We start from the raw sequence: 14669 nt of genomic DNA on the forward strand, positions 1-14669 counted from the left end.
CCACAGGAACTGCCTGTGTGAGAAGAAAGAGGGATTTTGCTTCCTTCTGCTCCATCAACACAGTGGCCATAGAGGATAGTGGTTGCTGCCCCTCACTGCTGCCCGAGTCTCTGGAGCCGTTGTTGGCCGGTGGCCTCTCCCGGTTCTGAGCTGGCTGGACATCTGATTTCCCTAGACACAGGTCCTGCTGTTCTCCTCTTTCTCTCCCCAAGAGTCCCAGCTGCAGGCTGTCCCCTCGAGCCACAAGGTCAGTCCCTAGCATCCTCAATTGCCAGCTTGCACATTGTTGAGGCCCCTCCCCAGAGATAACAGCCTTGACAGCATTTTCTAGTCCCCAGAGGTTGGTGGCCATCAGCTGGTTACAGCTTGGCAGAGGGAGGACAGCTGGGTCAGCCATGGGCTATGGTAGGGGGTGTGGAGGCATTGGCCTTTCTCTCTGATGATTGGGGATGGGGTGGGTGACATGCAGAAAAGACGCACATCCGGACACACATAAGCCTTCTCTGCTTTTCAAACACAACTCGAAAGTGAGCCGACAGGCTTGTAGACACCTGGGGTGGTTACAACAGGTCTGGGTACCACTGTCTCATTGCTACTCCACTGGCTCTGCATCATCGGACGGGAGTCCCGAGTCATCCCAGGGGATGGGACTCCTGGATGGCTGTTTAGTTTCCCTTTGATAAAGTGTCCAGCCCCGTCTCTGTGTACTTTCCTGGTTCTCAGGTGTGGCCAGCCCTCACAGCTCTGTGCCCCAGGAGCTTCATTTGACCTGCTGTTCTTTGTGCCTCCCTAATCTTCCCAGCCAGTTTAGGACCACCTCGGCCTGCTGTGTGTTCTCCTTGGCTCCAGTTGGCACAAACCTGTTCTCTATAACACTTCCCATTGATGGTTGGGTGCCACCAGCAAAACCTTCCCATGTGATCCTTCACCAAAACTCAGGGATGGAGCTCTGCCAGAACCTGGGGGGCCTTTGGCTGCGTGGTTACTTCTGCTGCATATGGGTTTCTGGAATGGTGGTGATTCTCATGATGGGCTTCTCTCGCTTACAATATAGGGAATCTGGCCCAAGTATGGCTGTCCATGCACAGCCGTGCTTCCACACGGAGAACACAGACTTCAGGAAAGGCCTGGAGCTGGAGGCGGGGTGTGTGTCTAAGGGAATCGGTCGACTTTTGGGCAAAGGTGGGAAGAGAAAGTTCTCTAGGTTCTTGGCTGGGAGAAGAGACACCAGAGCTGGGGGTCCAGCCTTACCCTGGGGGGCGTCATCATTCCACACACTGGTCTGTGTATCTAGTGGCATAGCCTGAGCTAAGCTATGGAACTAAAGAAAAGGTGGGTGAAAGCTGGAGTTCCCTCAGGGCTCATTGCTTTCCTGAAGCTGGCTGGAGCTGCTCTGGGGTCTACCCTACTGTAAGGGCAGGGTAAGAGACTGGGTGGGGTGTCTGCGACTCTCCCTTTTCTCCCAGGGCCTCTCCTTTGTCTGGGTTTTCATGCCAGCTCCTTCTTGGAGCCCTAGACACTCCAAACGGAAAGCCCTGCACATTGGCAACCAAGAAATCAGTGCGGAGGTTGGGTGTCTATGAAGAGGGATGGGGAGGATGGGACAGGGAGCAGGGCAGGGTCAGCCTTGTGAGAGTGTTCAGAATCGCCTGGATGGAGAAAGACTAGGAAGCAGAGATCTGACCTTTAGGACAGCGTCTTTCTGCCCTTTGCCTCTGATGATTCCCCATCTGTATCATGGGAGCTTTGAGGGGTCAGGGGGTGGGGGAGCTCTCAAGAGTCAACTGTGGCTGACTTGGAGAAAAAAGATCCATCAAGAGACAAGTAGGGAGAACAAAAAGGGGGCCATTCAGTGAGAGAAGAGAGGGGTCAGTGGAAGAGAATGTCCACACCAAAGCCCCTGGGCTCCTGCCGTCTGAGGCAGCTCTGGCCTTTCCCAGCCTGTTACCTCTCACCATGCCTGCATCTTCATCTCTCACCTCTGCAGCCTTCATTGATGTCTTGCACACCTCCATCTCTCTTCTTTCTCACCCTGTCTGTGTCTCTCCCGACCCCACCCCCAGCATCACTCCCTCCAGCTCTCTCCAATTCCCACTCACCGATATTGATTGGCCTCTGGGCGGCTTCCCTTCCTCTCCTGTCACCACCAGCAGCAGCTCCTCCCTCTCTCCCTCTGGGACCATAAATTTTCTGCCTGCTTGAGGCTGTGTCCGTCTGTACTCCAGAGCCAGGGCCCCAAGGATGGGAGAGGGTGGGCAGATGGACAGGACCTCTCCCTTGTGAGGCTATGCACCACTTGAAGCCTCCTCTTGGGCACCACCAAGGACTGCTCTCCACTTTTGAAGCCTGTGATGTGTGTGGACCTGCCCCATCACCTCAGCAGTCCTGAGGGAGCTTGCTTTTTCCTTCCTTCCTCTCTTTGTCTCAGAAACACAGTCTCACTATGTATCCCAGGCTAGACTCTAGCTTGCAATAGTTTTTTCTATACTGGTATATCCAGTGCTGGAATTCTAGACACTAGCCCCACACCTGGCTTGTCCTGGATCTCCACCGCACCCATGAGCTTCACCATAACAATTCTGCACCAGAATGGAATCTGGAACCAATAAGTAGAATCCAGCCTCTCCCCACCCCGCTCTCAGCAGGGCTCCTTCCCTCTCTACTCACCTGCCCCACTTGTTCTCAATCCAGGGTCTCTTTACATTGCTCTCCTTTTCTCCTCTGCCTCCTGCATTGCTTGCTCTCCCCTGTCCAACCAGGTTGATGTGAGTGTGAAGGTTTCATCCAAAGGCGGGGGTGGGGGGGAGGAAGGGATTTTATCTGCATGTGTCTCTGGGGCCATGGCAAGTACTTCTAACCCACCCCCAAGTTTTGAGAGCAGATCCCAGTGTAAGGGGCCATCCTAAGACAGAAAGGTTTCTCTAGCTGGATGTAATCAGACCTGGAAGCTTTTGTCCTTTTGAACAAGTGTCCTGGAGAACCCTGGGGAGCTAGGGGCTGAGAGGAGACAGGAGAAGGGGAGAGGGGCTGAGGGAGGGCTGCAGAAAAGGAAGGAGACCTTGCACAGGGGTAGGCAAGCACCTCGGCAGGCAGGTGTGTGTGTGTGTGTGTGTGTGTGTGTGTGTGTGTGTGTCCAGGGCCTTTGGGGCCGTGGATGGGTTGTTCTATAGCTATGGATAACTGCCTTGGAGGCTGAGTTTTAAGGGGGTGGGGAGTTTGTGTTGGCTATTCATTGCTTATAATCAAACATGTATGTGTGTCTGTTTCTCTGCAAGCACTGGGTATGCCAATATCTGATCACACACATGCATATATGTGTCTGAGCTGTGTGCCTCCCAGCACACTGGTGCCAATAGGGACGCGTGGGTGTTTTCATACCCGAACCGGTCCACAATCCAGCATGCACATGTGTTTCAAGGGGGAACAGCTAAAGAGGGCTGTGGCCACATCTCTGTGAGCTGGACCAGCAACCACTTCTGGGTTTCGTCCAGATGGGGGAGGGGAAAGGAGGGGGGGAGGGGAAGGGAGAGGAGGAGGAGGAGGAAGAGAGCGGCCTCTCTTGCTAGCCTCAGTCCTGTTCAATTATTCAGCAGGGCCCCTTCTCCCGGAGGGGGGTGGCGGCGGTGGTGGTGGTGATGGTGATGGTGGAAAGCGCGCTCCCGGGCGCGGGGGAGGGGCAGGGCGCGCGCCTAGGAGAGGCGAGCGCCGAGCGGGCTAGCCAGGTGCCACGCCGCGGAGCTGCCCAGCGCCGCCCGCAGATCGGGAGCCGCTCCCGTCCCTCCGCCCTGCCCCCCCTCCTCCTGCGCTTCCCCTCCCCTCCCTTCCTTTCCTCTGTCCCTCCCTCTCTCCCTGTGTCCCTCCCTCCCTCTCCCTTCTAGCCCTCTCAGCCTCTGCAGCAACACTCCGCTGCTTCCATCTCTCCGCCGGAATCTCGCAGGCTCGCGCCTTTCCTCTGCTTGGCCCCGCTCCCCTCTTCTCCTCTCCCCTCCTCTCCTCTCCCCTCACTCCCCCATCACCCGGATTTGCTTCCCTCCCCCTCCTCCCGCCCCCCTCCCCCGGCCGCTCCCTCCTTCCTTCTCTGGCCTCCGTCGGGCAGCAGCGGCGCCGGGTCGCTTCCGCGGGGCTCTCGCTTTCGGGGGAGCCGGGCCTCCGTCGCTTCTGCGCACCCCATCTCCCGCCCCGCTGGGTTTTTCCGCAGGATTTCCCTACCGTCCCCTCCCCAGCACCATGCCCCCACCCGCTGGCCGCTGACGGCCTTCTGCGCCGGCCCGGCCCCGGCCTGAGGGGGGACCCCTAGCCGCCCGCGATGGATCCAGGCTCCACGGACCTTGGCCTTCCCGCTGCGCGTACCCCGGATTCCCCGGCGGGATCCAGTTGATTTGCTTGGCTCCGGACTGAGGCTCGGGTTCTGGTTTTCCTTCGCTTCACCCCTACCCCCCTCTCGGAGCTCACAGCCGGAGGGGGGCTTCGCGGGGCCGAGCAGCCCCGCGTCCCCGCCCCCGGCCATGGGGCTGTGAGGTGGCCGCCCCCGGGCCGAGATGCCCCCCGGGGGGAGCGGGCAGGGGGGGTGCCCGCGCCGCCCCCCCGCCCTGGCCGGGCCCCTGCCGCCACCGCCGCCGCCGCCGCCGCTGCCGCTTCTGCTGGGGCTGCTGCTGCTGCTGGGGGCGGCTGAGGGGGCCCGGGTCTCGTCCAGCCTCAGCACCACCCACCACGTCCACCACTTCCACAGCAAGCACGGCACCGTGCCCATCGCCATCAACCGCATGCCCTTCCTCACCCGCAGCGGGCACGGTAAGTGGCGCCCCGACGTCGGCGGACTGGCTTGGGGGGCTTGGGTGCTCCTCCCAGGCCCCGGGAGCCCCGAGGACCGCACCCCGACTGTGCACTCGCGGAGCTGAGCTTTGCGGCGGAGCCCCTTCACCTCCCATCTCCAGCTCCCATCATGCCAGCCCCACCCTCACCTCCATCTCTCCATTCCTCCTGCTCACCCTCATCCCTGTCTTCATAAGTGCTTCCTAGTCTCACCTGCACCTTCTCTTCCACATGTGCTTTGTTAGCCTCTGTCCTTTCATCCTTTCTCTGTCCCTCCTTGAATCCCTCTTCCCTATCACCTCCATCCCAGGTCGGCCGGCTCATCTCTCAGCCTGTCTTACTCTCACCTGCCGCTGTGTGCTGCCTTCCACCTCTGGCTACCTGGCAACCTTCCCTTTTCTCTTCCATTCCTGGCCTTCCACCACCTCTCAAACAATTCACTCAGTCTGCGGGGCCCATCATCTGCACCCCCATTGTACTCTCATCTTTGGTACCTACTCACCTTCGATCCCTATCTCTGCTTGCCTTCCAGCTGTGACCCTCCCCGTGTCACCCCTGGAGCCCAGTCTCTCTGCTCCCAGGCTCCCTGTCACCTCTCCTGTGTCAGCCCCAACCACTCCATTCATTGCCACCCCAGTCCTTCATACCCTCTGTCTCCCAGCCCTTGCCCTTCCTTCTTGAATAGGCCCCGTCACTTTACTCTTCTGACTCCATCACTTCCCCCTCTAGACCTCAGGCCTTCATTCCTCCGCATCTGAGACCCTCCCCCCAGGATTCTCAGGAGGCCATCTCTTCCCACCTCTGTATCTGTCACCTCCTGTCTATGTCCCTCAGATTCTATGAGCCTGTCTCTTGCCATTACTGTACCCCACGACATCTATGCTGGGTGCCCCATTTCCTGCTACATCTGCCCATCTAGGCAGTTTCACTCCACAGCAGTGTCCATTGCTTTTGTCTCAGGCCCTCCTTCACATGCCATCTTAGGGCTTCAGCTGCCTCCCATCTGGGGACCCCGTCAGCTCTGGGTTTAGTCCATCCATCACTTCTTGCTCTGTCCTGTACCCCAGCTCCATCTCTCTGCACTGAGTCCTTCACTTAAGCCCTACCATTCCCATCCCTGCCCCTCTTCTGCCAGCCCCCATCTCCAGCCCTCATCTGACCCAGGTTCCCTGCCTAGCTCTCCATCACTTCCCACTGTGGAACCCTCCTCTTCATCTCAGAGCCCATCATCCCCTGCTGCCTGGGCACTGTGGTCCTCCATACTCCTTCACATTTGCTCCTTGGCTCTCACCATTCCCCCCCACCCACCAGGGCTTTCATCCCCTCCCTCCTGTCTCAATCCTTCCCCATCCCCATTTCTGACTGTCCCTCACCTTTCCTGCTCAGCCAATTGCTGTTCCTCCATCATCATCTACAGCCACACTGTTGTTTCCCATCCATTCCCCTCAGCGCCTCCCATTTCTGCACTGTCTCTGTTTTCCCAGGACTGTTCTGTGTCTGCAAGAAGCCCCCTGCTCTCCATGCCCCATGTCATACCCGGTTTTTCTGTCCCTGTGCCTCCCCGCCCCCCATATGCCACTACTTTGTTTCCTCCATTCCCCAGGAGCAGTCTCTTCAGGTCCCTCTGTTCCCTCTCTGCCACAGGGAGTGCTCTCCACTTCTCCTCTCACATCCTCATCCTCACCATGCTTCTCATCTCAACTCTGCCTCTTCAGGGTCTCTCTTGCCCTTTCATTACCCCGGCCTCCTTGCTGTTCTCTTATGGCTCTCCTCAGGCCCAGTGTTGCTCCCAAAGATGCTCAGACAGAACATGGGCATTCTAGACAATGGTGTGAGGAGATAGGGGCCCACGAGGGGAGCCCCGTGGGGAAAGAAGGGCAGACATGAAACAGAAGGCAAGGGAGACAAGTGCTGGCTCAGGGACAATGGGCAGGTGGAGAGGAGGGCCCAGGAGCTGGCAAGGGGCAGGAGTCAGGCCGAGGGAGGGAACAGGGACCCAGGCTTTCCTGGACTGTGCAGGATGCTTTACCCCTCTACAGTTTTAGGTCTCCCAGAAGGTTCTTGTCACAGCCCCTGATGCTACAGGACACGGTCAAGAGAATGGGGCTAACAACTATAACATGTTGGCGCAAGCATTGCCCGGGGGGTGTCTTCTTAGGGTAGAAGGAGGTAAGGATGAGGGGGAGAGCAGCCCAGGACACTGGTGAAGTGGTGGAGAGGCTAAGAAGGATTCAGGGAGGAAGGAAGGGGCTAAGGAAAGCTACAAGAGGACAGAGAAAGCAATTTCTCATGACTGAACCCCTCTCTGCTCACCTCAACTATGGGGGAGATGAGGGAGCCGGCTTCCCTTGGGATGCTTGCCTGGGCTGGAGGCCAGCCAGCTTTCCTCCTGCTCCAAGGTCCCCTAGTGTGAAGACAGCTTTCTGTGTGGACACCTGCCTCTCTGCTTCTCTGCTTCTCTACTTCTCTCTACTTCTCTCCTTGCCTTCCTTCCTCTTCACTGCTTTCCCACTTTCCCTCCCATCCCCCAAGCCCTCCCATTACATAATGGTCTCTACCCACCTGCCATCGACATTTCTGTACCTGGTGTCACTATAGGGTATGGGGTGACCAGCACACCTGGGACCTAAAATGGATGAAGGAGATGACACCTTTCTGGTTGTGGATCCCTTCATCCCAGCTTGGTCTCTGAATCCTTGATGAGCTCCTTTCTAGTCCTCCCAAGAACCAGGAAAAGGCAGACTAACTCCCAGCAAAGTTTCGAGTCAGTGGCTTCCAGCAGAAGGGGGCTAGCGTGTAATTTGGTTCTGGGGATGGGTATATAACTTAGATTCCTGACTGAATGCTATATGGCCAGGATGAAGCTAAGAGTTGAGGAGGTATGTAGATGAAGAGAGAGTGGAGTTTAGGTGTCAGGGCCTGTGCAGAAGCCCCCCCCCCCCGATTGGGGTGTCCTCCTGGGAAGATTGGTTGATGACAGAAAGAACCTAAGACCCAGGCTTTTCTGGATTATTCAGAGGCCTTATCCCTTCACTGCTCTAGATCTTTCAGAAGGCTTTTGTGCTGGCTTCTGATGCTCCTGGGGCACTGGCACACAGAGCCACTGCCACACATGTGCTTTTAGCCTTGGGCATGACTGCATGGGCAGTTTTTAAATGGAGTAAATGCTGGGAGTCTGAGTTTCTGAAACATTGTTTATGGTTAGTTGTTTTCTTTCTAGAATGTAGGTGTGTGTGCGTGCATGTGCATGCATGTGTTGACTATATGGTCATATCTAGTGTTTTATGGCTCTGTGAATTTCTAGCTCTAGGAAGCATTGAGGTGACTGTGTTGGATGTGTGCAGAAGGTGACATCTTTTGTCTGATTAGAAACTCTTGCCATGGGCTTCCAGCGGTGTGGGTCTGGCCAGCACGCCATGCACAGTCAGCTCCCTATTTCCCATTGTGGAAAAAACCAATTGGTCTATTCCAGGCTTGGGCAACACTGGGGCTTGCTTTAGGCCCCTTTGCTTCTAAAGGCCTTTCGGGATGCTGTCAGAAGTTACAGATGTGGAGTGTTGTCCTGGGCACCAAGGCGGGCATGCCTTCTTGGGGGAGGGCTAGAGAGTTTGCTTGCCTGGCAGAGCTGCAGGAAGCGCCTCCCGAGCGTGGCCGGAGGGGCGGGACTTGGCAGAAGCTCCGCCTCCTGCACCCGACCTCCTCGTAAACCAAGCCCTCTGTCCCCGCCCGTGCGTGCGGGAGCAGTGGTGCTGGGAGAGAAATGTCTCCCCGGGGTAATTACTGCAGCCCCAGCCCAATAAACCATTCATCCTTTCCCTCTTCTGCCCAAGAAGTGTCTCTCCACCCTAGTTCTCCCCCCCTCCCTGTATAATAAATGCCCTTCGGCTTTAACAGGTCCGCCCAGCACAGTAAACTGGCTGCAGTATGAGAACAGCTGGATCATAAATCCTGGGGGAGGCACGGGCTGGGGAGTAGGAGGGCTGGGGCGCAGGCTCCCATTTGCACCTCGCCGGCCCCTGCCCTTGGCGGCCTACGGAGGCCTGTCTTTGTGCGTTTACCGCCATATTTCCCTGGCTGCCTCGACTCCTGTGGCGGGGTCTGCCACTCCAGTCTGGGGCTTTGTATGCAGTTGGGTGCTTCGAGGCCCGCGCGTTGGTGTGGGGTCTAGGTGTGCGTCACTTGGGGCTGTGTCTCCTTGTTAGGTCTGAGACTTGGGTTGTCGGCACACATCTCCTATCTCTCCGGCTTTCCTGTCTAACCCGGCACCTGGCTTGCTGTTGATGCTTTAGGAGCGGGAATGGCGCTGTCCATGGTGATGAACATGCTGATGGCATCCAGCAGGAAAGCCGGCAGGAAGGGCCTCCTTTTTAGAACCTGGCAGATTTGGGGCCAGACTCCATGCAGATGGAGTTTCCTTCCCTGGTGTTAAAGGGAAGCAACCTAATGAAATACCTCTCTCTCTGAGAGGCCCTGAAACGCAGGGGTCAGGGAGTGTGTAGAGGAAGGTCAACATCTCTGTTCCCCAAACCCAATCTCCCAAATTCAACGTGTAGCTTGTGAGTGAAAGGGAGAGGGAGGACCCTGGGTATTATGGTTGTCATGGAAACAGCCGATTTTCTGGAGTGCTGCAGTGTTGGGAGCTGAGAGACTGTACTGGCTGAGGCATAGCCGCTTGGCTCTGGTCTCCAGGCCCAGCCCTTTCTAGGCAGGCAGGTAGCCTACAGTGAGTATTGAGGGTATAGATTCATTATATACCCCTCACTGGAACGGGCTCTCTACTCAACCTGAAGGCCCAGCCTTCCTCACTGTACCTCCAAGGCCTAAGGTAGAAGGGACACCTGAGCCTGCGGGGCCGGAGCTGGTTTTCCTGTCTGCTGGGGTGCTTTCCAAACTACAGGCTGCAAAAAGATGACAATTTTTGACACCCACGTGGTCTTTCCATGTCTGCCGTGCCCCTGAGGTCCCTCTCCATTCTTACTCTGTCAGGAGGGTAGGAGACAAGAAAGATACTCAAGGAACAGCAGGGACCAATGCCTCCGTCTTCTGCTCTAGTCTCACCACCTCTGATGCCCAGCCCGCAGCCTCCCCTTCCCTTCCCAGCCTCTCAAAGCACTCAGAAGTCCCCTTCCTCTGCTGTGGGGACTTAGCAGACTTTGATGGATCCATCTTTTCACCACACTGCCCAGACTACTAGGGGCCTACTGGGTGAGAGACCCCAGGTCCCTGCTTCCCCTAGACCAGAGTTCTCCACTGTGCTCTCGGCTGGCCTGCTCCAGGCTTCTGTGCTCAGGGCTCCATCTGCATGCCTTTCTCCCTGGCTAAGTCTTCCCTTGGACCCCTTTCGCCATTCCAAGAATTGCCTTAAGAGGAGTCCTTAGTAGCTAATCATTTAATCAAGCATTTTATGAATCTCATCTGCTCTGTTTATGTCCTGAAGAATGCAAGATGAGTCTCTCCCCTTCCCTTCCTGCAGGCCCAAGAGTCTAGTCCTTCAGGACTCTCAGTCAAGGCTCCCTTCCCGGAAACTGGGTGACCAGCCCCCCTCCCACTCCCACCTCCACCCCCAGGGAGCTCAGTCAGCCGCAGGAGGGAACATGGCGACTAATGGGGTTTATTTTGGGGCTGAGATCGTTAGGGACCTAACACCCGCCCCCGGCAGCCGGATGGCGAAGAGGAGAGAGGGTGGGGTGGGGGAGGGCTGGGAGAGGGAGCCTACATCTCAGGCTCCCACTCTCCTGCTTCCCTTACCTACATCCCTCTCTGTCCTTCTCTGTCCATCTGTCTCTCTGCCTCCTTCCTCCTCTGGCTGTCAACTCGTCCCCATCCCCCCATGTTTGCCTCCTCCTTTCTGGGCAGGGTTCCAGACCTCTGGTCTTTGGCACCCAGGTACCCTTGCCTGAGGGTGGAAGCAAGGATCCTTGGACAGACCAGGAAGATTCCCAGGGGACTGGGAGGGGACAGAGGGGCTGGCATTGGCAAGGCGCCAAAGAGGAGCTGTGAGTCATAGCTGCCCACAGCCCTACTCACCTTCCCGCCATCCTTTGAGGCTCCCTCTCGCCTCATTGCTGCTTGGCTCAGGTCCCAAAGAAGCACTCGGAGAAGTTGAGCTGGTCAGAGCAGACCCCAGTCGTTCCTGCACAGGATGTTCTTGCCGTCTGGGTCTCCTTGCGGCCTCTCTCTGGCCACACTCCCTGTTACCTGAATCCCTGTAGTTAAAGCTGGAATTGAGGCAGCTCCATCTGTCAGTGTGCACGTACATGCAGGAGCCCTCACCTGGGCACCTGGAGTTACCGGGTGGTGGCTTTTGTGGGCTTCCTAGCTGAAGCCCTAGTACCCTCACCCTGGTGTCTTCAGGCTCTGAACTCCAACCAACTCCACGGACCTACTAACATTTCTTCCTCTCCATTCTCTTCTCTCTGCAGCTGGGACCACATACATCTTTGGGAAGGGGGGAGCGCTCATCACCTATACATGGCCTCCCAATGACCGGCCCAGCACAAGGATGGACCGCCTGGCCGTAGGCTTCAGCACCCACCAGCGGAGCGCTGTGCTGGTGCGAGTAGACAGTGCCTCCGGCCTTGGGGACTACCTGCAGCTGCACATTGTAAGGACCGGGGCTCAGCGCCCATCCTACCATCCTGAGCCCCAATCCCCTCAGTCCTCAGTGGTGGGGATGTCATGTCACTACTGTCATTTCGGGGAGACCTCAGGGCCCCATTCCCTCATTCCTTGAAGTTTTTTTGAGATCCAGACCCCTCCTGGTCACTCAAGAGCCACCCAGTGCTAGCCAACTGTCTTCCAGTCATCCAGGGGTCTGTGAGCTTTCCAGGCTATTCTACTGTAGCCTTCAGAAAATGTCCTCACCTTTGGGTGTCTCCGGGCTGTTCACTGCTGTCCTTGTCCTCTCCCTGACGCCTACTTGCCCAACAGTGGCCACCTGCGCCTCTTTGTCTTGACTTTGAACCCCACCCTGCCTTTGTGTTTCTGTGACCTTTGCCCTCCCAGCAGACCCTTGACCAGGTCTTCCAAACAGATTCTAGTCAAGTTCATTCCTCACTGTTCTCTTGGTTGAGTCTCACATCCCATTAGTCTGTTGTTGGTTTATTCCTTTTCCTTTCTCTTTGCCCACCCCACACCCTTCCCTGTGACCTCTGACCCCAAAGCACACTCTTCCCTGGTACTTCTGACCTCATTCTACACCCTTCCCTGTGACCTCTGGTCCTGCCCTACATTCTTCCTTGTGACCCCTGACCTCACCCCACACCCTTCCCTGTGACCTCTGGTCCTGCCCACACCCTTCCCTGTGACCTCTGGTTCTGCCCCACACCCTTCCCTGTGACCTTTGGTTCTGCCCCACACCCTTCCCTGTGACCTCTGGTCCTGCCTACACCCTTCCCTGTGACCTCTGGTCCTGCCCCACACCCTTCCCTGTGACCTCTGGTCCTGCCCCACACCCTTCCTGTGACCTCTGACTCCACCCCATACCCTTCCCTGTGACCTCTGGTCCTGTCTTACATCCTCCTCTTGGCCTTGTCATATTTCATCTCTGAACTCAGCCTCTGCCCCTTCCTCCTCCATGGTCTTAAGCCCCAGCCTCTGACCTCAGCCTCCAGCTCTGTACTAGGCTCCTCTCCCCTCACTTTTCTGTTTGCATTCCACATGCTGGCCCTGACCAGAGCCTTGAGCTGTGAGGGTAGACCAGGCTGACCGGGCTCTGTGTACCAGTTGGAAAGGTCTGTGTGAGGAGCCCTGGGTGTTGTGGAGGGAAGAATCGGGAAGGGGGAGGCAGCCAGCAGAGGAGGCTAGAGAAGGTTCTGACTTCTCCACCTGAGCAAGGCTGGGGCTCTAGGCTCCCATACCCCAGCTCCTCCAACACCAAGTTGTGAAGGGGGGGGAAGGCATCCTGTGAACAAGGCCTAGCTGGTGACAGTGGTGGGTGACAGGCTTGGTTCCCAGGAGGGGGCTGAGGCAGAGGCCAGGCTTGGGGAGGAGGCCTGCAATTGTGTGGCAGCCTATGCAGAGAAATGGTGAACTGTAGACAGCAGTATGGTGGTGGGCATGTGACGGCTGTGACAGCGATGGCTGTGGGTCGAGGTGACCCGGAGAGACCCTGTGTCAGTGCCCCTGGAAGACTGTGGCTGTGAGCTTTCATTTCCTCAGGGCTTGTGGTTTCAGTCACTTGTCCATGTGGTTGGGTGTCACCATGTTTCCATGAGTCTTTCTGAGTTGTCCCCTCTTCCCTTGTCCTGTGTGGCTTTGGAGCTGATGGTGTGAGTTTGAACCCCAGCACTTTCCCTAGTTTTGCTCTGTGTCTGTGCAAGTCACTGCAGCTCTCTGAGCCTCAGTTTCCCCAGGTGTGCCCACACTGAGAGGGCAGAAGGCTTAAATGAAATCATATATGTACTGTGCTCATTGCACGGCCAGGCTGGTGGGGGTGTTCGGCATCTTGGTAACCTGTGACTAGCCACCTGGGCTTGGAAGTTTAGGGGATGATGCTTCCTCCCAGAGCAGGAAGGGCGGGAAGTGTGTGAGGAGAGAGGCATCTTTCTTCCCTCAAACCTCCCCTGGTGCAGCTGTGAAGGAGCTAGGCCTGGGTGCTGCAGAGGATGGGGAGAATTCTGAGAAGGGTAGAGGTCCCAAGAGACAGAGGCACCGAGGGGGAGTTGGGTACCAGATGGACTCACAGCCCCTTGGGGGCAGCCCCCAAGTCCCTTCCTCCCCCAGTGACACATCAGCTCCCACCACAGCATGGTTAGCAGTTCGCAGAGAGTGGGGAGGCGGCAGCAAAATAAGAGAAAAGCAATTTGACGTTTCTAATAAAGCGTCGCTCCACTTTGCCAAATTAATTTTGACTCCCATAATTATTTGCTGTAGGAGCGGCCGCGTTCTCCCCACCGCCGCCTAATGAGGTAATTGGGGAATTAGGAATTAATGACTTTAACAGAAGTGACAACTGACTTCACATCAGGAACAGCTCTAGGGAGCTGCCTCTCCCCCGGAGTGCACAGCTCCAAGCTTGCCTGCCTCCTAGGAAACCCAGGTGTCCTGCCTTCCAGCTCCCCTGGCCTGTCCTCTGCCCGTCCAGCTCCCAGCCTGCCAGTGCCCTTGACCATTGTCACTGCCCAGGTGGAGTCTTGTGAGGGGGAGAAGCCCTCAGAGACATCCAAGGGGCTGATACTATTCTTGGTGGTATCATTACTAACAATAGTAACCAGGAGGCTTGGCTGTTCCTTGCCTGTGTGAGAGCAGAGGATGATCGTCTCCCTGGGGATGTTGTCAGTCCGTGGGTGGTGCATGGGTGGGGCTTGCTAAGATGGTTAGGCAGGGCAGCCTCAGTTTCCTTGCTTTACCTCCTTGGGGGTGGATGACAGCGTCTGTGCATACAGGTGTGTGTGGCTTGTGCAGGATCTTGGGATGGGGAACATGGCTGCATGTCCTGCTTCTCAACTCACCTCTCACTCCCTGCGCCTCCCCACCCCCATTGCCAGGCCTTTGAGCTTTCTTTCAATGTGACTAACAACTAAGGGTTTTTCTTGCTCAGGCCAGACTGGGAGTTTCTCAGTGTGGTTTTGTGTGCTAGGCAAGGTTTTTTGGGAGTGATTTGGGGGTCCCAAATATCCTTGTGTCTGCCCTGTGTGTGTGTGTGTGGAGGGGTCAGGCTGACCCTTGCTGTGTGTATGGCTACTGGGAGATGCAGGGGAGCAGAAGTGAGGGTTAGCTTTGGGCTTAGTGGGCCTTCCACTGGCCTGGTGAGGCAAACTGGTCCTGAAGGCAGTATTGCCTTAGCATCTCTTATGCCCTGCCCCTCAGCTCTTTGAATGAGTTTCTCCCCAGACTAGTGGGCAAGGGACAAGAAC

The 14669-nt window shown here is 56.8% G+C and overlaps 1 protein-coding gene across 21 annotated transcripts in view; it reads left to right on the forward strand.

The window, feature by feature from the left end:
- Nrxn2 (neurexin 2) overlaps positions 1–14669 on the forward strand; it is a 115424-nt gene that overhangs the window by 75445 nt on the left and 25310 nt on the right. For 18 of the 21 annotated variants that reach the window (XM_031389441.1, XM_031389455.1, XM_031389451.1 and 15 more), the window contains one exon: positions 11235–11416. In XM_031389441.1, the coding sequence (XP_031245301.1) occupies positions 11235–11416 (182 nt within the window). Of the gene's footprint in view, positions 1–3690; positions 4792–11234; positions 11417–14669 lie in introns of those variants that run through there. The other 3 variants (XM_031389460.1, XM_031389459.1, XM_031389458.1) reach the window with 3 other exon arrangements.

This window comes from Mastomys coucha, unplaced genomic scaffold, assembly GCF_008632895.1.
Source record: "Mastomys coucha isolate ucsf_1 unplaced genomic scaffold, UCSF_Mcou_1 pScaffold21, whole genome shotgun sequence".
Lineage (NCBI taxonomy): Eukaryota > Metazoa > Chordata > Mammalia > Rodentia > Muridae > Mastomys > Mastomys coucha.